The 27,895-nt window shown below is 35.6% G+C and overlaps 2 protein-coding genes across 2 annotated transcripts in view; one reads left to right on the top strand and one right to left on the bottom strand.

Moving 5' to 3' along the window:
• Nucleotides 1-2,811: 2,811 nt before the first annotated feature.
• LOC136810950 (uncharacterized) lies at nt 2,812-13,949 on the bottom strand. The gene is made up of 6 exons (XM_067067541.1): nt 13,810-13,949; nt 7,559-7,676; nt 6,484-6,618; nt 5,496-5,726; nt 4,488-5,148; nt 2,812-3,145 (listed from the first exon to the last, which is right to left on the bottom strand). Exons 1-6 carry the CDS (start codon nt 13,849-13,851, stop codon nt 3,049-3,051), a joined length of 1,284 nt encoding a protein of 427 aa, XP_066923642.1. The 5' UTR covers nt 13,852-13,949; the 3' UTR covers nt 2,812-3,048.
• Nucleotides 13,950-16,172: 2,223 nt separating this feature from the next.
• LOC136810946 (polycystin family receptor for egg jelly-like) overlaps nt 16,173-27,895 on the top strand; it is a 40,914-nt gene continuing 29,191 nt past the window's right edge. Inside the window, exons 1-12 of the mRNA XM_067067532.1 lie at nt 16,173-16,364; nt 17,640-17,716; nt 18,831-18,951; nt 19,145-19,245; nt 20,036-20,065; nt 20,467-20,740; nt 22,634-22,754; nt 23,165-23,411; nt 24,110-24,248; nt 24,785-24,885; nt 25,680-26,724; nt 27,166-27,369. Coding sequence (XP_066923633.1) covers nt 16,349-16,364; nt 17,640-17,716; nt 18,831-18,951; nt 19,145-19,245; nt 20,036-20,065; nt 20,467-20,740; nt 22,634-22,754; nt 23,165-23,411; nt 24,110-24,248; nt 24,785-24,885; nt 25,680-26,724; nt 27,166-27,369 — 2,476 coding nt within the window. The 5' untranslated portion in view covers nt 16,173-16,348. The remainder of the gene's footprint in view (nt 16,365-17,639; nt 17,717-18,830; nt 18,952-19,144; nt 19,246-20,035; nt 20,066-20,466; nt 20,741-22,633; nt 22,755-23,164; nt 23,412-24,109; nt 24,249-24,784; nt 24,886-25,679; nt 26,725-27,165; nt 27,370-27,895) is intronic.

Raw genomic sequence — 27,895 nt, 5'->3', positions numbered from 1 at the left:
GGTCAATATTTTACGTATTGACCGAGAAAACAGTTATATTATTGTGCTTATTAACTGGTGAACATTCTTTGTGTGTTTCTGGCCAAAAAAATGCATTTTCCACTCATTTTCCATTATTTTTTCGTTTCTTTTTTACCCAATATTTTCTTTGATTTATTCTGACGTCACTTTCTTATGAGAAGTCATTGCAACGTCAGTTTTTTAAATCATGTATGAAACAAATTTCCTTTTTCAAAATCATCGTCAGTTTGACCAAAGCACTGAAGTGGTCTTTACCGTTTTATATTGACCGCTAGAGAACCAGTCAAAATAGCGCATTTTCGTGTATTGACCGGCTTTTACTTCAACCAGTTAATAAAGGCGAGTATAAAGGAGGCCCCCCCCCCAGCGGACGCAAATTTCACGCATTCACGCAAAATGTTTTCGCAATTCACGCATTCACGCAAGTTTTTCTCGGAATTCACGCAAACCCAATTTTTTGGGAAATCGGGGAAATTTTCGGAAAAAATCGGGGAAAATGTCAAAAATAGAGTTACGTAATTCACGTAATTTCCGCCATTATGGAGTAAAACGTTCGATTTGCATAAAAAAGTATGACAAGGCTGTACTCGAGATATTATTCGACCGGATATGGTCATGCACTTGAGAAAAACTTAACTCAGTAGTGATTTTTTCATGTAGACCTGACTATAAAACACCGTGTTTGGTAGCGTCATAAGAAGTCCCCAAATAGAAAGCGTTACGTAATTTTTCAACTTTAATCACACGCCATCACGCAAAATATTTGAAGCTTCACCTTCTCCAAACGATCGTGACAAGTTAGAAGCTTCTCACGATCGTTTGGAGAAGGTGAAGCTTCTGCAGTTAACGTATCGCGATAGTAAGTGAAAAGATATGCGCCGCAGGCGAATTTTTGTAAAAAAAATAGCTTAAACATTATCAAAAATAGGTCAAACAAACTCGAGTATGACACCATGATGCTTAGCTCAAGGGTAAGGAGACGCAACCATTGTTTACGCAGAGAGGAATTTTTTGCATTTCTGTCACTCGCGTTTGGCTAAAAATGCTTTCTTTAACACCATTGAAAAAGAATGTAGTCTAAATTCGTTAGAGGCAAGGTACGATCGCTTGATAGCTTTTAAAATGAGGTAAAAGAATGAACATTTGTTGCGAGCGAGGCGATCAAAAAAAATTAAAAAGAAAGGTTTTAATCGGGGCTCGCGAATTAATTTCCTACGTGTAGGGGCCGAAAACATAGTGACTAAGGAGGCGCAACCATGTTTTGCGCCGACAGGAGAAAATTTCTATTTTAACCCTCTGATGTGCTTAAATACGACTCCATTTCAGACTAATTTTGCCAAGAAATCAGGTTATCGAAAGTCTACAGTAAAGATATTTTTGAAATAAGTTTCTTTTTATTTGCAAAAACGTGGTGAAGACTCATGGCCGCCTCCTGCCCCCAGTGGGTCTGGCCCTGGCCCTGGATCACTCATCATGCATAACCATGGTTTTATCTTAAACAAACACTTTCAAGGGGGCAAATTAGAGTTATTTAAGATTCGAGGGCCAATACATGTTTGGCCCGAGCAAAAATATCTGGAAATTTAAGGTGTCTAGATTGCTAGAAAGCGCATCTAAATCATGAGTCGTTTTATAAAATAGAGAATTTGAAAGTTGCTGATTTTTTTGTGCACCTTCACCTGACATCCCTTGAATTTGGGATAGGTGCGCACCTTGGGGTTTTCTACAAACTGTGAAAAGGAAAAATTCACGCGTTCACGCAAAAAAACAGGGCAGATTCACGCATTCACGCAATAGAAATATGGATTTTCACGTTCACGCAAGTTTTTTCAATTCTCGCATTCACGCATTGTTTTTTTCGATTTTCACGCATTCACGCAACCAAAAAAGCCCATTCACGCATTCACGCAAACCGCTGGGGGGGCCCCATAAAGAGATTCTCGTTTTTAAATCAGGCCCTCCAGTCTATACATGTTGGCGAAGAAAGTCAGAGAGTCAGGAGTCTAAAAAAAGAGCTTCGATTTCTCTTATACCGAGTCATGGGTACTAAAGTCTATTCACAATAAGTGTGCACTCTTTTTTCATTTACCTATAACTTTTGAAGAAATTCTTCAATCTTTATAAATTTGGTATCATTGGAAAGATATTAGTGAGTGGAACAATTTGAAATAAAAAAAAATTTAAGAAGATTATAAAAATGAAGATGAAAATGAAGAAGAAAAAAATGAAGATCTTGTAGAAAAGTGCTGTAACTATCATTTTCACTGAAGTGAATCTTTAATCATCGAACGTCATCACTGTGAAAAAAATTCTCAAAAATATTTATTCAGTCAAAAGATATCAAACAAAGTTATAAGCTGATTGACGTCTAAAAACGCTGTTTTCTGCAGTTTTTTGCTGTTTTTTGGGGTCAACCACTTATTAACTTTGTATCATAACTTTATATTGAATAAACATTTTAATGAAATTTCTTCACAGTGATGATCTCCTAAGATCAAAGAATCTCTCTAGTAAAAATGAAAGTTATAGCACTTTTCTACAAGATCTTCATCTTTTTCTTCTTCTTTTTCATCTTCATTTTTAGAATTTTTTTAAAGATTTTTTTATTTCAAATTGTTCCACTCACTAATATCTTTCCAATGATACCAAATTTATAAAGATTGAAGAATTCCTTCAAAAGTTATAGGTAAAAGAAAAAAGAGTGCACACTTATCGTGAATAGACTTTAATTTAGTTAGATTATTATGAGTAGCCTTATTTAGTTCTGTTAATTAAAAACACAAAAAGTTTGTATTATTTTAATAATTTTTTGGAAAGAGAATCATGATTTTAAGAAATTTGAAACATCTACAAGTCTATAAAAATATGTACAAAAATAGTGCAATTTACGTCAAATTTGTGATTCAAGTGCAGGAAAACATGTCATTTATTTAACGCATAAACATCAGCTAATCAACAATTTGAATACTTCGTCAGATTGCAGAAATTGTTTCTTGCAAAAAAAAAAAAAACGAATTTCAACATCTGTTATTCATAAATGTTCATGGCTTTATCAGCAAAAACCGGATTCTTGAAGTTTAATGCAAATTGACCACTTTCAAATTTCTCGTATCGCTTCTTTAACCTACATTAAAATTAATGGAATATTTATCACAACAAATATACAGATAGACAGACAGACAGATTGATACATGCGTAAATAAAATTTCATGTCGCGGGAAAAAAGGCTCTATCCTAAGACAGACAGAGATTCCAACGTTCAGGAATCAAAAGTAGGACTTTTGGATTAAACAAAAGTAAAATATCTAAGACTAAAATAATTTCCAAAGGGTAATAGACCGGGCGTAACTTGGATGGCTAAAATAAGGCAACTGCTGCCTGAATAAAGTTTATTGAAATAAGGACGAGTGTTTACTATGGAAAGACCACGGGTTTTTAATCAGTAGTGGCAAAATTTAACAAATTCAAAATTAAGAAAATTTGCCACAACTGGTAAAAAACCGGATTGTTTCCGTAGAAAACATTACTTATATAGTAGGGGGTCATTCTTTAGGACCAGTGACAACAATTTCCGGAGTGGAGTTTTTTTTGTTCATTCGCTAAAACACAAAACCACTTATACCATTGGAAAGCTCTCGAAAAACGATATACTAGAGGACCTTGAAGCGGATATGGTCGATTTCTCAACGTAACTCAAGAAAAACGGTGCCAAAGTGACGTTTTCTCGATGTTTGGCGTTAATTTTCTCGAGTTACGTTGAGAAATCGACCATATCCGCTTAAAAGTCCTCTATATCGTTTTTTGAGAGCTTTCCAAAGGTATAAGTGGTTTTGTGTTTTAGCGACTTTCGTCAAATTTCGGGTCCTAAGGGTTTTTGCTTGTGACGTCAGTCTTTTCCCCATGAAAAAATCGCTGGACCTAATCAATTTACTCCCTCTCAAAAAAGTTTCTAAATACATTCTTCTTTCGAATAGGCAAAAAAAATTCCACTCCGGAAATTTTTGTCACGGGTCCTAAAGAATGGCCCCTACTATCAGTGAATATTATGAATACAGTAGTATGTATCGGGAGGATATTGAGCGCAACGGTAAGTGAAATCGATACAAAACAATGTCGATAGTTGATGTACGGCTCTATATCGCCTCATCTAACTAGACGACGGTATTTTGTTTTTTTTACCGTCGCAGAGCAAAATGGACGGCGATTTTAGAGACACGACTACTTTGCTATAAACTGCCTCCTTAGATTTAACTCGAATACAGTCAACTCTCTGTAATTCGAACTTCTATAAATGGAATCTTTCTATAATTCGAACTAAAATATTAGTCTTCTCAGCTGGTAAGTGGTTTAAATTACTCTCTGTTATTCAAATCTTTCTCTAATTCGAAGAGAACATTTAGTCCCTTGAAGATCGAATTAGAGAGAGTCAACTCTACATAAACTCAATAATAATGAGAAATGTTTACCTTTGTTCTTTACAGAAGAGGAAGATGGAGACAATCATGAAGAAGAGGAGCAATACACCGAGAATAATGATGATCAACATTGGTGTCTTTTCAACGCCAGCTATTCGTTCATCAGAATTGCCAAGTTGTCCAGTGTTTATACAGGAGTTTTGTTGTTGTTGTTGTTTGACTGAAGATGATGGTTGAATGTTTTTTGAAGAGGATTTTCTTGGTTGAATGTGAGTACTAGTTTGATAAATGTTGGAAATTTTGCTATTTCTTTGGGTTGATTGAACTTTTTGATTGGAGCAAGATTGTTTTATAAGTTTTGTTACTGTAATTGTTGATATTATTTGTTGAGTATGACATTTTATTGTTGAGGATGAAGAAACTAGAACGTTGGTTGAAGGTTGTATATGTTTGATTGGCGTGGATTTAACTTCTTTTGTTGAAGATGGTGAATATTTTGTTCTCGATTTTGTTGAAGATGGTTTAAGAATTTTTTGAGAGTTGGATGATATGAGTACAGATGATGTTTGTTTTTGTGCTGGTGAACTTTGTTGAATAGATTTTGTTGATGAAGGTTTGACAACATTTATTGTTGATGAAGATGGTTCCAATTTTGTTGAAGAAGATTGTTGAAATCTAGTTGACTGGCTTGAAGACAATGCTGCAACATGACCTAAAGTAAGAGATTTAGAATTTTAAATGCTCTTTGGAGCATTATCTTGAAATCGATTCGAAAAGACTGTGTAAGGTGATTCTAATATTTCGATATAGTATACAAATTTCTTAGTTCTATTCAATTAAAATGGTCAACCCGATCTGTAATTCTTCAAAAGGAGTAGGTCCCAATCACCAGGGAGAAAAAGTTAATATATTTGATAGCGGATCATTGTAATAACTGTAGACATTTAAAGTAATTTTAATTCTTGTAAATTGGAACATAATCTCTCTTCCAATAAATGTATTTTGAAAAACAACAAGTTTTAAAATAATATTTTTGCATTAATACTCAAAAAAACTTACTTGAGGATGGCCGGATATCATTTGCTGAGCTTGAAGTTGCAAGAAGAAAAGATTTTGAAAATGATGGTTTAACTGCTAGCGAACTGGTTGTTGGAGGTATTGTGGACGTTGTTGAAGACGGTGATAAAGTTGTTGATGATTTTGTTGATGATATCGATGGTGGTTCACTTGAAGATGAGGACGATGGAGTTGTCGAAGGAGGTTGCGTTGGTGGAGGTGCCACATATTTGCCTACAAGTTTATCAGAGGTGAAAGCTCACATTAACTATTAGCGACCGCAGTCGGAGGCTACCCGAAGATTTCTCTTTTGATAGCTATCTACCCAAATGTAAAAGTCAAAGCTTTTGACAAAGCTCTGTAACTCGACATGAGATGTTTCCTTAACGTTCCCTTCAGATAACAAACCCATGAAGAAAATATTATAACTCGAATTTTCAATGACTCGAACAAATTTTAGTCTTGTGCACATGTTCAAGTTATAGATAGAGACTCTACTGTAAATTCAAAGGCTAAAAATTATTTTACAATAAAAATTAATTTGGCGGTTAAACAACTTCAAAAAAAAGTATAACAGTGTAGTATTTTGTGTAGGATTATATTAGTGATTTTGGACTGCATCCAAAGTTGACACCTATTTTTACTAGTAGTATTATTATCTGGCCTCTATGGACTTTACAACAACATCATAGCCGATTTCGCAATCAAAATTTAAATTACCTTTACACATGCCTTCATCTAACAATATTATTTTGTTTGACTCGAAGTCGGCTCTTTGAAATTATGCTGTAGTACAAGTAGGGCGTCTCCCTCTAATTCGAACTAACATTATTCGAGTTTTTTTTAGCTCGAACTAAAAGCCTACCTAAAAAAGCTTGACATGTTTTACAAAAAAACTTTCAGAATTAACTGCTTTAGAACTAGGTAGATAATAGCTGGGGAGGGATACAAAGGAAAAGGTTGAGTAAAAAAACTTTACTAAAAAGCTCACCGTGAAAACACCATGGTATTTTTCTATTATCGTGATTTTCTTTCCAACAACAACCTTTTGTTGCTATGCAATGTTGCTTATCGATTCCATGGAAACCACAATCTTTTCGATCGTCTGTTGGAATACTGCATGTTTCTAAAAGAAGAACATATCATCAGTCTAGCAATTCAATTATAGTGTCTTTTTGTTAACCTAAAACGTTGCCACATTGACCCTGAAGATCAGCTTTCATAACATAGCTAGATAGACAGACTACTCCTGAAGGAAGGTAGCCTGGGGGGGATACTTAGGCAAAAAGGGGCTGGGTATGTATGTGCAGGCGGTAAGGGTCGGTTTCGTTCTCCAATTGGGGATTTTCAAAACTGCATAATGATAGAAATGTATAAGATATTTCACAACTGACAACAAACATTGTGAAATTGGAAAATGAAAGGTCATTGAAGTGGAGGATCTCCTTTTGACCTCGGTGTTATAAAAATCATACGATTTCTAAGTAATTCGAACATCTCTTTCATAATATTGCCACTCAGGTAAAAGAAAACATACAAAAACATAATGCCTGGGATTTTACATTACATAAATTAAATACGCGTTTTTTTTGTAAGGAACCTTAAATTGGCTCCGAACCTGGATTTCCAGAGAATTTCAGCTTCAAAGTTCCTTATCGAGTTATCCTTATTGACTTGACTGCTAAAATTGGATTTGCTAAGTATGTAACGAATGTCTAAGTATAACACTGGACTACAGTAAAGAAAAAGGCGTTTATTGAATGTTGTTTCGTCAATATTTTGTCATTTTTTTGTTCAAGTTTTGTAAATGTGAGCAAGTTGAAGTTTGACTTTCTATTCCTTAACTTAATTTCTTATTCTCAGCCTGAGCAGTTCCTAAATAACAATTCCTTATTTTTCGGACCATTTTCAGCCTCTAAGTTTCTTACAAAAGTGTTATAAAAAAAACGTTCAGAGTAAACGCGTTTCAAAAAATCAAAACACATTTTAATAAAAGATTTGTAGCGAAGGAATAACAATCCTTGCAAACCATAAATTATTATCATAGGGTGTAATTAAATGCATACCTAAGCAATTCCTGCTCGGGTCGTACCAATTTGGCAAGCATTCTTTGTGGCCCTTGATACAAGTGTAATGTCCATATTGATCATCTCTTGGCTGACATGATTGGTGCGTAATGATAACCTAAGGGACAATATAGTATCATTTAAATGTATTTATCATAGACCAGAATTTGTAAATAGGATCATTAAAGGAGGTTCAGGGGGCAGTATCTGATTCTCCCATCCCAGTAGCGTAGACAAGAGGGGCACAAAATTTGTGTAGGAGAGCAGATCTTTATTACACAGTAATTATCTTTTATATTATGAATAGATAGTTACAGCGTCATAAAAATCTGCTCTCTTACACAAATTTTGCGCCCCTCCTGTCTATGCTACTGCATCCCGTCATTTTTCCCCCTTAAATTTCGTCACAAAAAATTTCTTTGCAATACTAGATTTGCGCGAAAATGCTGGAAATTTTGAATATACAAACTTCCGTTTTATACGGACTAAAGCGACCCAAGTTTCTGTCTCCGACATAGGGCTTAATTTCGAAAATTCCGTCCAAATTTTCGTCTAGTTCCTCCACCCCGGGCCAGAAAAAGGCTTGTTTCCGTTCCTATCTGCCAGCCGTGAAACCTTCACCATGAAACTCTACTGATGTTATTTCGGTCAAACAAAAACCGTGTAAATTTTCCTATTTATAAAAAACCCCGGCCAGTTAGCTTTTGATAAATCCGGTTGAGACGATTAAGTTGCTGAGTCAACGTCATCAAAATGATCAAAGGGCGACGTTAAGTCTGCATAGTAGACTATATTTCAATTCATCCCTTTCTACTCCCTTTTCATCCTCCCAGACATAAAAGTAACAAAAATATGGATTAAGAACAACATCCTTCCGTTTTGGCTATTGATTTTAGAAAAAAAATATGAAAGCTATAAATCTCTCGAGGACTTAAGTGTTTAGGAACATCGCATAGTTTCGGAATTCAGAATGAATTAACACCATATCGAGTATCAGGAAATATAGGTAATAAAAAACCTCGAATGTTATTTCCGTTGTAAAACCGGTTGTGGTTCGGAATTTACATTTCGAATTTATAAATTGAGAAAGTACTCGATTGTTTATTTTCATTTGGTGAAAACTTTAAATACCCGTCAGCCATTGGGGGAAGTAGGATAGTTCTCCCAATAGAAGGAATGCAAGATCATGGTAAATCTACTTTTTAAAGCCTTTATGAAACAAGACTGTCTTAAATTCGATTTTTAAAGGATCGGAAAAAAGCTGCCAACATATTGATTAGTAGACACATTGTGCAAGGGAAAGTTAACAGATTTTGATCAATAAAACACGCTTTTTTATAAGGAAAAACTATATAAAAAATGAGGGTTCGATGGGCAAAATATTAGGAACAAGTTAGGAGAACATTTTAAGGCTTCGCAGACTCTAATACACCTGATTTCTTAAAGAAATGGGCAAAAATACTCACAAAATGGTGAAAATTAGAACATGTTGAGAACATTTTTAGGCTTAAAACTCAAAAGGTTAAGAGCACATTCGAAGGCTTCAAAATTTTTAGATATTCTCACAAAAAAAACGTGTATGATATCTAATAAAAAAGTGAACGAAACATTGCAACATCCATAGACATTCCTTGTTTGTTTGTTAATAGTCAACGGTGTTCTCTATATCTAATCCTACTCTTTGGACGTGCTATGAATTTGTTTACATTATAGGTAAAAGGACTGGACTAAAAAATCATTGTCACGGACAAAAACTGTTCAACTGCTGACTTATGCAACTTTGAATGCGTTCGTGAGAGTATGCTGACATGCGATGTAGGAGTTGTAGAACGTTGTAAAAAAGAGAAGAGTTGAAGGCAGGAAAGTTTGTGATTACTTTAAATGAAGTTATAAAGCTAAGGATGATATTTATCATATTGCTTTACTTTTTCCATATCCCAAATGGGATCCCAACTTATTAAAATTCCCATACAAATTCTGATTAGTCTCATTTTCCTCAACTTTATTCATCCATTCCTGTCAAGAATGGACCTTGTACTCGGTAAAATGATAAAATGAAACCTTAAAAAGGTCGCAAACAGTTTTAGAAATATTTTTGATATATTAAATGTGTCTTTGAAGACAATTTCTGTTTAGACATGCTTCGGCATAGTGATCCATACTAGCATTTTTGCGACACAATTATTGACATATTGCTTTAATTGATTTATTAGGATGTATGCCTTGTCGGATAAAAGAAGGGGAGGAATCTTTATTATTTTCTGTCTTCTTTTTAGGCTTTTCTCAAAGTATAAAGCTTCAAACAAATTGAATACTGTATATACACCCGTCTCACAGCCATACTGGAACTTTTTTTCTCAGTAGGGAAAAAAATTCCTATTGAAATCCCAATGGGGATAGAAATTCTATTGTTCCAAGGTTAAAAATCCAGTGGTGATGGTTTTGGAGTACAATTTTTACACATTGAATTTCGAGTGGGGATGAAATCAAAGTCATTTTCCCAGTGGGAACGAAATTTTTGCCAAGTTTTCCAGTGGGGCTGGGGTCCCAGTGGGTCTGTGACACAGGGGTGTATATAAGTAAGTAAGTTTGCAACCACAGTTGAGGGCGACCCGAAGGCTCCCTTTACGTATAGCTGTCTACCCGAAGGTAGGGGAGGGCGCCAAAAAGAGAGGTATCAAATACCATTTTGGGAATCTTTGGTATGACCCGGCTGGGGATCGAACCCCTAGCCTTGCGCACCGTAGCTGGACGCTCTACGGTCATGCTTTAATATATGATAATGAAAAAGTTGTCCCTAGCTTTATGACAATTTAACCCTGTCAAATCTTATCCCTTGGTTACAAGCAATACATCATAGAGGCTTAAAGACAGGGTAAATGCAACGGTCCGGCGAAAATTGGAAGATCAATATCAAACATACTGTAAACCCTCGCAAATTTGAACTTCATAAATATTCGAATTAATTTTGTGACGCTCATAATATATTTTGTATAATTCAAATGCATTAGATTTGCCCGTTTGACTTTGAAATAGCGACAACCGACTGTAAAAGTGAAAATCAAAGCCGATTCGAATTTCCACTGTATAGAACTCCTAAGGCTAAAGTTATTCAAAGTTATAATACTTAAAGTCAGATTTATCAATAGCCATTAAGGCCGAGGTAAACGATTCGAACATTCCATCCAACATGCCATTTTCTCTCTGTTGGACGGAATGTTGGAATCGTTTACTCGAATGTAAAAATCGGAAAGGAAGAAAAAATTATGTTGGAAGAAGGAAAAAAGTGTTGGGTGGGAGTTTGATCGCCATCAAACATTTTGTCCAACATTTACTTATTTTTTTCGTGTTGGATCATGTTGGATTCGTTTACTCAGCTCACATCCAACATTTGAAAGGGAATTAGAAATAGAATCGAATGTTTTTTTGTCAAAAATTCGAAAAATCTCGTAACAAATTTAAAATGGTAGAGAAGCTACTAGCTCGAATGTTTTTTTTTCGGAAAATAAACCAAGTGCCCCCCCCCCGGGCACTGAAATTAAGCGATCTATCGTAGAGGTGTGACCCTTTAAAGGTACGTTTTTCAGGCTTCCCAAAATGCACTGTATATGTGTAAAAAATGAGAACATAGTTTTTGTTGCAAAATTTTAGAAAATTTGACCATTTTTTGCTTTGAAATAGATATAAATAAATTTCAAGAAATTGCACCATAAGAGTCGATTTTTAGCCAGAATTTTCTCTGCATTTTAAAATTCCAATTGTTAGACTATAATTTTTGTCCGCATGAACAGCAGTAGTGGCACTGGTTACACTGGGTATAAAAATTCTCACCATTTCTAATTTGAAAAGAATGAATTAAAAAAAGAATGAATGAACACCCATGTTGGATGAAAATGATGCTGGACATTGCGACGAAACGACACCTTTCCAAAATTCATCCAACATTCGTCCAACATTTCAATTTCTATGTTGGATGAAATGTTGGAATCGTTTACCTCGGCCTTTACCATTGGAGGCGCATTTGCGATAAAAAGCACAAATAAAAACATTTGACCGCAAGGAGGAAGGGATAAGAGGCTTTTTATGGTGCCAAATATATCTGCTATGTTTGTTTTAAAAAGTGAAGTGCATTTTATACAAACAGTCAAAAAATTTTCAAATTAAGCAGTAACTGTACTAGTAATAAAAGATTGGGCAATACTTTGAGAAGCTAACGTTTATTGGTATGTTGTATATCAACATTCCTTCTATAATCTATTGTGTCGATTTTATGCCAAATTGCATGGAACGACCGATTTAGTAGTCCGTTTTATGTACTGTTTTGGACTATTCTCCTATATTTTTGGGGAATCGTATTTTTAATATGCGTACATCGCGCCTATTTCGATCTTTTTAGTAACAAACAGAGGTAAAATTTCTTCGGGTGTGCCTGACAGAAAAAAAAAGATCTCATCCATTGATTATTGACGCATATCAAGATCAAGATTCATGTAGCTTCTGAGTTAAATTCAAATTTTACTAGCCAACGTTCTGGCAGAGAAATCGGTGTGGATTAGACCCATTGAGTTTAAAGCCCGAAGGGCTAGAGTTCAATCTCTAACCTTTCTCAGGCAAGAAAAAGTGAAGCCTTAAAAAATGCGCCATATTTTTGACGACAGATTGAATCTAGCAATTCCTTTGTTTACGATTGAAATTTAGCGGTAAATTTTAGTTTCAATCTGTCATTTGTGTAAAAACCAGGCGAGCCGCTCAAGGCCGCGCAACTTTGGTAGGATTTGTTGGCTTCAAATCCTACCAAGGAAATTGACTTCTAGCCCTTCGGGCTTATACTTCATTGATTAGACCTCAGTACTATCGAGCACAATAGAATACACGGGTTGCAAATGCATTCAAAACTCTTGATTACTAGAAAAAAGTTCACGCGATTTTATTCCCATGTCCCATTTTACTTGCTTTATAACTTAAAGCTGTTAACTTCATTACTGTTAATAAGTTCTTTTTGGTCACTTCCAAACGAAAATATGACAGAGGGGGAGTATAAGGGGGTAAGACACCCAAAATACCTCCCATAATTTGTCCATAGTTTCCGAACAAAAATATTACAAAATAAATGCATGGAATGGCATTCCGGGCACTTAACGTCTGATCATATGAAAGGAATTAAGCTCTTAGAATAGATAGTTTGATATCTTTAGAAATGTTGATGAAAAATGATACATTTGTATGGACGTATATTGTCAAGTGTTTGACAGTGCAGCTGACATGGGAAAATAATAAGAGAAATAAACAGAATCACTCGCTTCTTCGAGGTTTCCTTAAAACATAGTATAAGAAAGCCGCGGCTTTCTTATACTATGCTTAAAATATAGAAGAGCCAACAAAAAAGTCTAACACAGATAGAGGATAAGTCTAAAAATTCGAAAGAACATGGTTTAGGAATTTGATCATACAGGTATTGTAAAGAAAATTTCGAACTTTGATCATATTATACTACTATTATTATAATACCATTGCCGCTAGAGGTCTTTCTAAGAAGTGTATCCACGCCAGTTGGAATTTAAAAAAAGATTAGATCATAAAAGGCACGTAGTGGGGAAAGATCTTGAAACATCATGCCAATTGATATGTATTGTATGCTCGTTTTTCAATGGACTCTCTTATATAAATATTTGAAAGCAAATGGTAAGCTGGTAAAAGGGGTGGCCCAGAGGTGCGTACCCTAAAGAAAAGTATAGCTCGAAAACCAATTGAGAGTACAAAGTTTAATTGACTAGTGACTAGCCTTGATCCTGTATACACATCATTATTTACTCAAAAATAACATAAAACCTCTGCTTAAACAACCAACAACAATGACATAGCAAGAATTTTGGATGAGTTTTGAATGGCCCCTAACCTCTAAGAGGTTAAATTCACGTCAAATATTTGTAACTTTAAAAAAATTACTGTTCAATCTAAAATAAACAACAAACAATTTATTTAAATCAACTACGCAATCCACTCCTATAACCATCCCCCTTTACAACCTCAAAAATTATTGCATTTTTGGAATCTATGGAATCTAAATGCGAAATTCTCTTTCACTTTTTAAAAGCATTTGAAGGCATTTGAAGCAAATATCATGGTCACAGGAGCGTCTGTAAGTCATACTTTCGATGAAATTCAATGAAGTGAAAATTCTGATTTCTTAAAAAGAATACCTCCGCTACCCGGCCAGATCAGTAAGGAAGACAAGAACAAAGAAGTCTTACCTGTAAGAATTGAAGCAAGAAAGTAAATAAAATTCTCTTCATTTTCGAAAATGTGATTATAAAATGACGAAGCAAAATTTGTAGAATGTGAAAGAAGCTGTTGGAATTCGTTGTCCTCTTGATGCGGCTGTATCCATGAAATAATTGGGTCAAAAATGATTTTTCGTAGAATATATACTAAAAAACCTGATGCACAAAAGAATGGTTGTTTATAAAAGGAAAGAGCCGATTCTGGGCTTTGAAAAAACGTTGGGAAGATATCCCTGTAGATAATCAAAATAAACAAATAAACAATCATATCAAAATGTAATTTTACACGTTTTAGTGCGTTTCCTTTCTACTATAGAATAAGTTTTTGCTAATCTCTTTGCATGCTTAATCAGCAAAAATTTTCACCATCAATGAAATACTGTACACGTTTTTTTATAAGAACATCTAAAAATTTTGAAGCCTTCGGATGTTCTTAACTTTTTGAGTTGTAAGCCTAAAAATGTTCTTAAAATGTTCTTAATTTCACCTTTTTGTGACTATTTTATGTCTATTTTCCACGAAGTCTTAAAATGTTCTTTTTGGTCATCGAAGCCTTATATTCTCACATAGTTTGTTCTTATAAAACACGTGTACTGTATGCCAACAAAGTGTAGAAGGAAAGGAGGAACAAAGGGAGAGAAAGTAGGAAGTTACGTCAGATCGCGCCAATGAAGTTGCTTTATTTTTCTTTTGACCAATAGCGTGGAAGCTTTGCTCGAAAAAGTGCGATCAAAGCGCGCGCAAGTGGAGACCGGCCTTAACTCCTAGAATATTTTGGTAAAAATACTTCCTATTCATAAAAAAATCTGTCTCAAGAGATATAATGACCATGGTTAATTGTTTGAATACGAGGCAAGTGATGTTCGTGACGTAATTTATGAAAAGGTCTATTATTCCTTTTCATATAAAAACGGAGAGTATATGTTTTTATAAGAACAAATTTTATAAGAACATAAGAACTCGCTGGTCATAATATTAAGAATATATTGCGAACAAGGCGTCGGGCCTTTTATCAGCATATCGGCGCTTTATTACAATCATAGGGTGGATATGTAATCAATAAACAAATATACGTTTTACACTCAATCAACTTGGCCACTTAACTTATGTAAGAAATATAACCGAATACACCTTTTCGGCCGTAGTCGCACGTGCCACTTTACTATTTAATCATCCCCCTAAACTCGATCCAATCCTTTTTTACACCTTTTTATATTGTCTATAGGTGCGAAAAAAAAACCGGGCCGGTTTTAGGTTGGTAAAACGGACAAATAATGCCCGAACGGCAATTGGCGGCTACGGTCGAAAAGGTGTATTCAAACCCTACCTAAGAGATTACATTGTAGCCCCTCTTGCTTATACCCCACTGGTTAAGCACACTCATCCAAGCGTAGACGATAACATCGTCCGTTACAGTGATAGTAAAGGCGGGAAAATATGGCAGTATGGCGTTATGGCGGTATACGGGAAAAAATCGGCGGGAGAGTTTCGAAGAGTTTTGAAGACTGGAAACTCTACCGACTGTTAACTCTTTTCGGCAAAAAAACCCGTTTGCGAATTTTCTTCGGCTTTGGGCTTTTTTCTTAGATAGCGATTTGTCTTAGACTATAACATAGTCTAATCCAAGCGTTATAAAATTTTTGATACATGATATCCCAGGGGAGCATTCGATTCAAAAACGACCATACGTGTGGCCCAAAATTGAGTCTCCCCCCTGCGTGACTATGTCCGATTCAACTATTCGAAAACTTTCATAATTTTAATATGTAATTCATATTGGCAAATATTCTATTTTTAGAAAATCAAAGTTCCCACGAAAACTAGATAAACTTGTGTCTTTTAATAGAAATTACTTTTTGAATCAAAAAAGTGCTATTTTATACTGATAAACGAGCAAACTTTCATAAATGGGAAATCTTTAATATCGATTTAAGCGCGTAGAAAAATAAAAAAATTACCTTTAATTCTAAATACCGTTTTGACCTGATTCCAAAGAACTGCCTTTTCAAAACAAGTAATTTCTTGTACAAAAAAGTAACCATTTATGTTCTTATAAATTCATCTTTAGGTATGAAAATTTAAAAATCTCCTTAAATAACAAGACGGTGGCGTTTCCAAGGTGTCGAAGTGGTGACGAAATTTTGTATACTCCAAACCATTCCTTCTTCATATTCAAGTCTTGAATATTTGATTCAATGTGATTCCGGATCAATATATTTTAATAAATGATGATTTCAAAAAAAAAATTGTCAAAAATATTTAAAAAAATTTGACAGATTATTTTTAAATAATATAATTTTGATAGTAAAAAAAATTAATTGAAGAATGAAAAAGGAAGTACATATTTTTCCGGAGAAAATTCAATCGAAGAAATTTCTTGTTTTTTATTAACGAAATATTTATTTATTTTACATATTAGACCATTTATGAATATCTGACAGTTAAAATGTGGAACGGTGTGGTTGTTGTAAATTTCCAAAAAAGTCAAAGTTGAAATTTCTTTTACAAAATGAAGAAGCTTTTCGGTGAGTAATGTGATGTAATACAATGTACAGCAATGTTATATTTTGTACCGAAAATAAGCCCCCAAGTGGTTTACGTGATGACGTGATAAGGACTTTTTTCTAGTGTGATTACGTGATTTGGAAATTTCTTTTCGTGATTGCGTGATGAAAGGTCAAAACGCGATCGTAACTTGAAAAAATTTTGAGCCGTGATGCGTGATTTGGACTTTTTCAAAGTGATGCTTGCCATTCCTTGATACTGTGGTCTGAGTATATCGCTTGGGGGGCCTCCAAAATACAATCTAAAGTTTACTCTCGCTAATTGAGAGTTGAACATGAAGTTATTTTGTTTCCGATACAGAAAAATTCTAATTGTATAGAGTGTTTTAAGAGGGCTTTACAGAAGGACTGAGAATCAATTCGAAATTGGGTTCTTGTAGAAAAGAATTTGAATATGGGTTTGGATGATATAACCTTTTTTGGAAATTTACCCCCCGGCCCCCGGACATTGTGACTTTTGACCCCCGGATAGCAGATCTAACCCCCCGGACAAGCATTAGTTGACCCCCTGGACATTCAAAATTACCCCCAAACAGAGCAAATTTACCCCCCCCCCCGGACAAGGCAAATTTTGTAGATTTTTCACGACACCTCGGACACTATACCCTCCACCATAACATTTTCTGGAAGAGCATATCATGTCCCTATTATGGAAAGATTCGAATAATAATTCAGATTAGCAAGAGTCTGCAAATGTTCTCAAAATCCTAATTTTGCCCTTAAAAAGGCTAAATATCGGAATAAAAGAAACAAAGACAGGGATAAATTTGAAATGAAAAATAAAGGATAGTAAACCTTCATGCAGTAGTACTTTGAATAAACACCCCGGGCGTTTGTTAAATTTTTGGATTATAGAAGGGGCGTTTAAAAGAAGGGGGCTTTTATCAAATAAATAAGATAACTTTTGGAACGTGGATTGGAACCTTATATTGCCTTTTCATTGCTGTTTGAGTACAAATATGTCATTTTAGGGATGTAGAAATGGGTCAAAACCAGTTCGAATACATAAAGAGGACGATTATTGTTGCATAACTAAGTTTCTCTTCATATTATACTTGCTTACTGCTTCATGTTTCAAATAAACGCCGGTCCTAGGGGGAGGCGTTTATTCGAAGGGGGCGTTCGTTAAAAAATTTTCCTTAAAGGAGGGGCGTTTATTTGAGGGGGGAGTTCGAGAAAGCGGGCGTTATTTGAAGTAATACGGTATATGAAAATGATGAGTGTTATTATTTTTAGTGGCAACCATCATTGCGCTGGTTTTGGCCAACAAAGCTCAAACTGCTTCTTACTTTTATGAAGATTTCACATCATACGTAAGTGTATTCAAATACTTTCCTTCCATAGGCCAATTCACAGTCGCAAAGCGTAATGGGTAATCAGGACCACTGCGCGCTAATGACGACTTACTATTGGTTCAAAGTTTTGAAAAATGTTGTAGATTTTTGCGTCTAACCAACTGGAAACCGTTATCGCGACGCAATCAGTCCTGATTACTCATGATCTATTTCGACTGTGAAATGGTCTATGATTTCCTGCCATTACGAACCAAAATGAAGCTATTCTATTGGATGGAAATGACGTCAGTTAAGAAATCGTCCAAAAGATTTGTTTCATTTTGTTCTTGTATGGTAGGAAACTGTAACTATAAAGTCTGTTTCTATATAATTTGCAGTAGAGACAAGAAAGTTTTCTTTTGAACTTTGAACTTTTGATATTGCGTCTGCCAGATATCGTTTAAGGGGTAAGGGCGCCCCAAAACAAACCTATTCTTCAAAATTTCATGCCCTTTCCGATGTTAGCTACGGGAGCTCCGGAAATCTCTTAGTTCCGGAGTTAAAGCCCAGTGAAATTGGGTCCCGGAGGTCTTTTTAGGTCTCTGGGACTGTTTAAAGAGAAAATTCTATAGATTTGAGTACAGCAGCGTTTATCAAAAATAAGCAAAACAAAACAAATGGTCAAAGCCATTATTAACCTCTCAGACAGAAAATGGATTTTACTCAACCAATTAGTCTAGCAAGCTAGACGACTAATTCAGACATATTAGAAATAAAGCAAAAAAGTAAATTTTAGTCGTCTAGAAACCTTTGTGCACTAACTCCAAACAAAAAAAAGTGTCAATATCGCAATTAAAATTTTTTACCGCTCAAAACAAATTCTTGAAAATAAAATGTGTGTGGATTTGTGTGTTAAAAATGTTTCATTTGAGTTGATTTTATTTTGAGAGTTTGTTGTTGCTTGATAAATTGTTTTTTCGCTACGCAAGTTTCTGCGTAGCTAGGCCCGGTATCTAAAAGGCTGGAACACCGGATTCTTCCAGTCGTTTATACAAACTAAATCCCGTATCATTATTTGTGTTTATTATCAGTATTACATGCATTATAAACGACTCCAGTCTATCAAGCAATTAACTTTTGCATCTCTTTTTAGATCAACTTTGAGAAAAATGCAACAGACCCATTCACTTTCAAAATGTCGTTCGACGAATCAGAGCACACTTACGGACCGTTTGACGATCACGTGGTTTTCATTGTAGAGGCACTCGCTTTTGGTAAGTTTAACCAATGAAGTATAAGCCCGAAGAGCTAGAAGCGAATAACCTTTCTCAGGCAAGAAAAAGTGAAGCCTTAACAGAATGAACGTATATTCCCCGCCTTAAGTCTAATCTACTTTTGGCTCCCGAACCGAATTAAGCTTTACTGCACTGGCTGACTGATAACTTTCTCCTACAATTCTTTTTGAAGGTTGGACCCCCGTCTCCGTGACATTTGCCGATAGTGTGTCTGGCGAAGAGATTCATAATTGGTTGGCTTTCTTAGATTCTGATGTGTTTGATTTACAAGTAGTAAGTATGAGAAACAACTATAAAAAGAGTATATGGTACAGTTCATGAAGCACGGAGGTTTGGCTTTGCTTTTCATAGCACACCTCCTTCTCACAGACCCTCTGGGACCCCTTCCCACTGGAAAAATTGGCCAAAATATCGTCCCCGTTGGAAAATTATTCTCCAATTTTTGAAAAGCTGGCGAATGAAAAATTAACCCCGGCGAATTCTAGATAACTATACCGGCGAAAGGGGGTAGTGGGTTTAGCAACTGACTGTACATGCGGTGAAAGAATTGGCTTTTAGAATCACACCCTTAAATTGCAGCAAAAAATCAATGAATTTCATACCGCTACAGTGCATTTTTCTCAAATTTTCAACTCTTTTAGTGCAAAAAAATCAGAATTTCCGAGAAATAATTGCGGATTCGCTGAAATATCCACCCCTACAATGCATTTACCAAAGGATGCACCCTTTCAGTGCATTTCTGCTATCTTGAAAACCATACCCTTAGCCGCCGCACATACCCGTCGGTCAATTAACCGGACTGCCCTCCCCACTGCCTAAATGAGACCCCAAAACATATTTATTATCTTGAAGTTTCCACCCCCGGTAGTTAAAAGTTTGAATACAGTCCAACCAACACGCTTATTCTGGACCCCCGTCAATTAGTTATCCGAGAGTAATTTCTTCCTCAATTTTGGCACATGGAGATTATATCATCCATAGATAAAAAATAAATAACAAATTAAAAACAGTTGACTGTATTCAAAAATAAAGTTACTTTTCTTTATTTCTATTTTTTTTTTAGTTTCCCGTATCAACGGACCCAACAACTGCAGTAAGTTGATATCAACATCACTGATCTATACGTCACCCCACTGGATCGACATCACTGATCTATTTGTTAGCCCACTGGATCATTTATTTATAAGTCAAAGCGAAACATTTGAAAGAGGGCAAAAAATAAATTCCAGAATAATATATAAAACTAAGATAGTATGATAAATTTTTTATTGTTTCTAACGTACTCTTAGGTGCCAAATAAACGCCCCCCGCTTGTTAATTTTTGAAAATTTTCAAACCCCTGGACCTTATTAGGACCCCTCCCCGTTTATTAATTTTTAAGAATATTTTCAGTTAGCAAGAAGAAGTCGCCTTTTTTTGCTCCAAAAAGCCAATGAAATCGCTAGAATCTCACTGATGCGGGATAAAGTTTTTTCTTTCTCCTTGATTTCTCAGGTGGGAAAAGCACAAGTAAATCTAGTGTTCAACAAGAGCGATGTGGTGACAGCTCAAACTTACGTCAATGATATTTTACCGAATTGCACCATACGATATGATGGTGTCACCTATTTTATACCTATCTCACTCAATCAATTATCATTGGGCTATAATGATCATGTTGGTGTACCGGTGCAATTTTCTCAAACGTTTAGCAGTCCATTTGATCCGACTCTGGACTATCAGGTCTTTTGTGGACACTTGAATGTGTCAGGCTATTTTTATCACCCGAGTAAGTTTAACATTCTTTTATGTTGTGTTTTTATTCACCATCTCGGTAAACAAGCGTCCGAAATTCAGAAAAGGCCTTTAAACAGTTTTTTTTGATTCCAGACATGTGTCTGGATTTATTTTTTGCGACAAACTAATTCTCGACAACATATTTTTTCCAGTAGACACCCACCCAGCTTTAAACAGTTTTTCACTCCTTACATCAGGGCAAAATTTTCGAGGGGTCTGTATACAAACACAATGCAATGGTTAAACTCAACAAAAGATTTAGTTCACTGAACAGTTCACAATTTCTTAATCATCTTTAATTAATAACTCATAATTTTAATTTGAGAAAAGTTCAGGCACTGAGACAAGGGTATGTGTGACAATCAATCTTTAGTGGATAAGCGATTCTCTATTTTCACCTAGCTCTGACATAATACCGTGATACCTTATCGGCCCTTTTTACGCCGGCACTAATTTAACGCCGGCCCCTTTTAAAGCCACGAGCCCAAAAATAACGCCAATAAGGGCTGGTGTAAAAAGGGCCGACAAGGTAATGAATAGTGTACTGTTGGACGCATTCGCTTATCCCGAGATACGGATAGTTGTTTTGGATTAAGATTTTTCCAGTTGGACGAGTCTGACGAAAAATATGTATTAAGGAGACTCTCTTTCACACAGACTCTTAAGAAATTGAATAAACTTGTGCCCCTTTGAGACATTATAGTAAGTTTATGTATCTGTTTTTTCTGCGACGGGGACGGTTAGGGTCTAATATGGTTAGATCCTGATCAACTGGGTACGACGGTAAATCAGCACACTTTTACCTTCCTAAATTTCGCGGGCAGAACTACGACAGAACTTTCAGTCACTCTACCGTCCTTAAGGGCTCTGACCATAGTCAGAAAATTGATTTTAGTATCTGAACATAAAAGGTATGTTTTAGATTCTTTAACACTTTTAACAAAGAATTGCCTTTATAAATTGCTTTTTAATCAAATCCCTTAAGAGTAATTAAGAACTTAATTGCTAAGATGACGTTATGAACTTTAAAAAGACGTTAATAATATGTTGCATCACCTTCTTTTATAAAAAGTGCTAAGTTTTAATGGGTAATTAACCTTTTTGTTTCGAACTCTTTTCAAACTGTCCGCAAAAAATTGAACTATTTTAAATTTTGCGGAAAATTTTTCTAAAAAGATGTGTCAAAAGTTATGACTGTTTATTTAAGCATAATCCAGATGAAAAATTGATGAAAAACCACTATTTTGAAGATTTCGAGACAAAGAAGCATTTACAAAAATTTTCCGCAAAAATTCTTATTGTTCGGTAAAAGATACATCATCTACTGCAAAATTTTTTTCAAAATGTTTTTTCTTCGCCGAAACTAAGCTCTTCAAAGTTGAAATACTCTTCCTCGCAAAAGTCTTCATTTTCTTCTTCATCAAATTTTTTCAATGCAATTTTTGAATTTTAAGATTCAAGAATAGTTTGTCTAACAGAAAATGTATAACATGCCATAGTCTTGTTGGTTACATCCGTCAGAAAACACATTTTAAACACGGCAATTATGAAAAATTCACTATGGTCAGAGCCCTTAAAGGGGAAATAAAAAACTAAAGGCCGGACTCCACTTTCGCTCGAAATGGGGGACAGTTTTTTTCTTAACCTTTTTTGCCTGAAGAAAAGATTACGTCATAAAAAAGTTTCGCACAAACAAAAAACAAGTTGAAGGAAGTTCTACTTTTTTCATCCGCTATGTAAATTTCGACCAATGGAATTGCCTTACAGAAACATCAAAAAGTTTTCGCTCATGTCGCGCGAAAGTGGAGAGCGGCCTTAACTAGCTTACGAAGGAGGATAGTCGGAGAATATTAAAAAAAAACAATATGTCCATTTTACTTTTTAGTGAGTCCAGCGTACAGTATATACGACACAGACGATTATATCACATTTAAAGAAGTAGTAATATTCACTGGCACTGACTCCTTTTGGATAGGCATCGATTATGATATATTAACAATGTTCAAGTAAGAATTAATTATTGAGCTTTTATTTTCTATTTGCCCTTGTAGCTATTCTGAATCGCAGACCTCTACAAAACCGCAGGTAGTATAATAAGGAGCACGAATCCGTTAGTGGATGCCAGCAGCCTTGCTTGTAGCCTAAAAGTGTGTCCCAAAGATACTCGTATCCCAAAAAAAAGCGAACATAATATTGGAAACGAAGGAATGAATGAATGAATGAATGAATGACTGAAGGGATAAATAAACATCAAAAAACAAGGAAACTGTAAAATTTTCTCGGGGAACGGTGAATTTGTAGATTTAGGGATGTGAATTTGTTTAGCAGGCATTTTTCGTTGTCGAGGGACCCCTGCAATGTTATGTACGTGACTGAGGGGATAATGGATTTTTCTTTTCTTTTATCCACCAATCAGAAAAGGAGTAATGGTCAACCTGGGTGGTACTACAAACCAAACGGTGGTAGAAACCGATGCACAATTGAATTTCGATTGCTCCTATGGGACAAATAAAATTTCATTGACCGCTCACAACATTTTGACCAACGAATTTGATATCATACTGAAAGATAATTTGGCGCAACGTATCTACGTGGTGAATTCAACGTTGGTGAAGAAAGTGAACGAACCAGTTAAATGGAATAACGAGACAAACAATTACGAGGTTAGTAAAAGTCTATTTCAAAAATATAGAAAAAATCTTTCGAAATCTAAGAGGCGATTCTTATGTTTTCTACCTTCATAATGGTGGTTGTTTAATAATGGTAGCCTATACTACTAGACATTACTACTAGACGCTATTTTCTAGGTCATTTAGTGAGTTACTCTTGTTGGCCAAAACTATGTATACTCATATTCAATGTGACGTAATCAAACTTGATCTACTTCAAAGAATGAAGTATTTAAAAAGTTTTTCACGAGGGGGGTGGGGTTCTGCTAGGAAGGTCTAGGAAAGTTTATTAGGACCCAAAAACAGACGTCAGGTTTGTGTATGCTTAAGTTTTCAAAGCATCCAGGCATTACATATGCTTAATACATGCTTATGAATTATTATGGTCATAATTCACTCAAGCCAATTTTTTTTAAAGTCTAAGAAATTTTGCAAACAATCGATTCAAAAAGCGTCTAGATTTTTGATGCAGTGAAATGTGGCTCGCCGTGAAATGTCTTTTTTTACTTGACCACTTGCAAACCTTTCTGAACAGAAAAAAAATTGACGACTTGATAAATAAAATATTTCAGGCTGGCGTATATGCTTATGTTATGCTTAGGAAATCTGCAAATCCGAACCTTCATATACTATAAGTACTATTATGTACCTTTGGGTGAATGACGTTTCTGATTTCTTCTCTTTGCTCACAGCTTGCTTGGTCATATGAGTCAGGTGTGATGATGACAGTGACTGTCTCTGGGCACGAGATCGGTCAACCAGTCGTTATTGCGTTCATTGAAGAAGTCGCTGATGAAATATTCTTTTTCGTTGAAGTACCCGACTCTTCTTGTAAGTATTATCATACAGTTGACTAAAACTGTCCCAGTCTTTTTTTCGCACCTATATAGACAATAGGGAAAGGTGTCAAAAAAGGATCGAATCGAGTTTAGCGGGATAATTAAATAATTAAGTGGCGCGCACCTGACCGCACGACTACGGTCGAAAAGGTTTATTAGATTTTCAAGGGGGATTGGATTTTCCTCGAATAAGAGAGCGTATCGAATGGTAGAGCGTTGTTTACGATGGTTTCTTGTAGATGGTGACTTTCAATATTATCGAATTATCGGGTGTATGGAATTTATACAAAGTGGTGATGTTATTTGATGCGATACACATTTTTCATAAGCAAACTGGTTGCTAAAGCTCAAGCCCTGGAATTTGCCAATCTCGTAAAGTAAAATGTGAGCAAGAGGTGAGCTAGAATGCTAAGCAACTCCAGCCTGACCCGAAAATCGGAGTTGTTTATATGTGTAACAGCTTCATATTCAAATTTCCCAAAATTGTAGCTTTAGATGATTTTCACGTTTTCGTCATTTCTTTACCAGTTGAAGACGTATTCGTGTCGTCAAAGAACGGAGAACAAGACGCCCCTTTATTTGAAGAGCTGCCTGTCCCGTTCGATCTCGAAGAATTAATCCCACCATCGGTAAGAAGTATTCAAGATCAAATTCACTGACCTTTATTCAAAATCTTTGACTCAGTTATATCATGGAATTATCATAGAAACTGGAATAACAACTGGCTGATTTTTACCAATTTCTCAAATACTAGCCTTGTATTTTAGCATTTATTTTCAAACTTTTGGCCAGCAAAAGTACAAATGGCCAGCAAAAGGACAAATAGAAAGAATATAGAGAACTTTTTGGAAATAAGTGTATTAAACATTTTTCAAAATCAGAGTCTTTCGAGCCGCCAAGACAGTTGTCCTTTGCGGACAAAGTCTGTATTAATTGTTTTCTGAAACAATGGAAAGACAATACTTCGCTCTCCACCGTTTCATTCGATGTTTATCTAGAGTCTCTATAATAATTCCATGGTTATATACGCTATCTTTGTTTGGAGTTCAAAGAAAAAGGGACAGCCGCATGAAGCGCTAGATTTACTTTTCATTAGATATTTATGATGTAGCGCGTCATCGACATCCAGAAAAAGTTGTAAGCAATGCATTATAAGCTTCTTTGGGGTTCACATACTGGTTTTTGGACCTTTAGAGCGTCATTTCAAGTTTGAGCTATATACCGGGTGGGTTAAAAATAAGTACTGGAAAACCAAATTGACTCAATCAAAAATGAATCTTATGCTTTAAAATTTTCAACACGTTTTTTTTCAGTCTATTCCAGGTACTTACTGAAAGTATTGGAGAAAGATAATGTTTTTTGGAAAAATATAGCATATTTTATATGTCCCCTTAACGTTAACGTTTTATAACATATCTTACAGGAGTTGACCTACTACAACTGTAGCACACGCCGGTGTCCAATCGAATTCACTATTTACGGTATCGATGAGAACAAGACGGTGTGTAACATCTCACACAACTTTCTTCCCCAATTCAACTTTTCGTGTCACAGCATCCCAGACAACCGAAGTGCTTATGTTGAATGTTTCAACGAAACTATGGTTTTCACGTACAAAGCTTATTGGAGAGATCACCCCATTGTCAATATCACTTGCTATCACGATATAGAAAAAATGAACGTTTGGTATCAAGATGGAGTTGAATTAGAAGTTGAACCGGTTGAATTGAAATTTGATCACGGTGAAATACAACCTGATATGACTATGAATCTTCATTTCGAATATATACGTTTGGTCAAAAATGTCAGTCAAGTTAGAGTATTGGAGGTGGATTTTGACAGGAAAAAAACTGTAGTACATGACATTACAAACATTACCATGTTTGATTTCAATAGTACTGTTGGTCATATCCCTTTTACATTTGTCCACGGGAAGAGTTATAGAATCTGGTTCGAGTTACGAAATGGTGTCTACATTGATGTTTTTGCCAAGACCTTCACTGTCCCTGAAATTTCAGTCACCACTCTCAAGAAATATCATGCAGTAGCACACGACTTCTTAATAGACGGCTACTATCCTTACAACATCTCAGCATCTATGGGAGATGGTTTTTACAGGTTCAACTACACCAAATGGATCTGGACATACATGGGTCATGTCAATGAAACGGAAGATGAAATATTACATATACCATCAATGCCGTTGGTTAAAGACTGTTATTTATTGCAAGTCAGCGTAGAAGGCCTAAACAATCTAGAAATGCGTTCGAACCAAACGATGTGCACTGAAATTGGTATCAATGCAACCATGGAATTTGATTTTGCCGTTTCCCTTGGTGTTACCTCATTCTTTCGATCGCTTGTAACGCGAGAAGGTACAGATTCTTGCCTAGCCATTGATGTTGACGGAACATTATTTGCAAATAATATGACAGCTTGTACAATGCACGGAATCACTCAAGCTTTAGGTAATTGTTATAAATACAGTTGATACTCGCTATATAGAACTCGAACGGGGAATCTTATTCGAATTACAGAAGAGATTTGAATTATAGAAAATATTTTAAGTAGAGGGTTCTCCTTGGCAAGGACTGGAAATAACTCTCGTCCCAAGGTTTATAAGCATCAGAATTTTAACCAAACCCTACGTACTCGCGATATCGAAAACAATCAATAAAGTGTTGACAAATCGGACACGAGCTCTTGAAGATCAAAGAAACACGCTGAGACTGGTTCAAATTCTGAGGCTTATGAACTAATTTAAAGACCAACAGCTCTCTAACCATTGAGTTTGAAACCCCAAAGGGTCTAGAGAGGAATCTTCAACCTTCCTCAAGCAAGTGAAAGTGAAACCTTAAGTCTGCCCCGCATATCTAATGCTCATCCCTCTTCCATCTATCTTAAAACAGGAAGCGCAACACAGTTAACATTCAATCAATCTCAAACACAAAATGGTGACGCAATTGATCTAGCAATAGCAGAACATTTATTCTCGGCTGCCGGTGAATACACGATTAAGATGATCGCTAAGAACAATGTGCACGATCAAGTGGAAGAATATGAACAATCAATCATTAGTTTGGATTGCAGAGTACCTGAGCTCACCATTCTTGGTAGGTACAATAGAGTCTCCATAACTCGAATATCAATTATACGAATGTCTCATTAGATCGAACAAATTCGTTGCCCCCGTCAAATTTCCTAATGAACTCTTAAAAAAAACCTTTAAAAATCGAATGTTCCCTTAACTCGAACAAGATTTCTGGACTTCAGTAAAAAACCCTTTGTAACTAATCTCCGTAACTCGAAACCCTGCATCTCGAATAGCCTTAACAAACAAGAGCTTTTTCATCCTTTCAGGTATGTGAGCTTTCAAGCCAGTCTCTATTACTCAATATTTTCAATAAGTGAAACAAATCTTAGTCTCCTGTGCGTGTTCGAGGGATGGAGAGTTCAGCACAAAGAAGTAAAGTAAAGTTTAAAACAGCCAAGAAGAAAAAAAAATATCTAAAGATTTCTAACTGTTCCATTTTGGGTTTGTATCCAAGTCAAGTTTGGTTAATCTGAGATCAGATTGTGAATGTTTTCTGCACACCACGCTGAAGCTATAAAGGGATGTGTGAAAACATAACAATCTGA

Source organism: Clytia hemisphaerica, unplaced genomic scaffold (assembly GCF_902728285.1).
Source record: "Clytia hemisphaerica strain Z4C2 unplaced genomic scaffold, Clytia hemisphaerica genome assembly, whole genome shotgun sequence".
Lineage (NCBI taxonomy): Eukaryota > Metazoa > Cnidaria > Hydrozoa > Leptothecata > Clytiidae > Clytia > Clytia hemisphaerica.
This window is presented reverse-complemented; position numbering and strand designations above follow the sequence as displayed.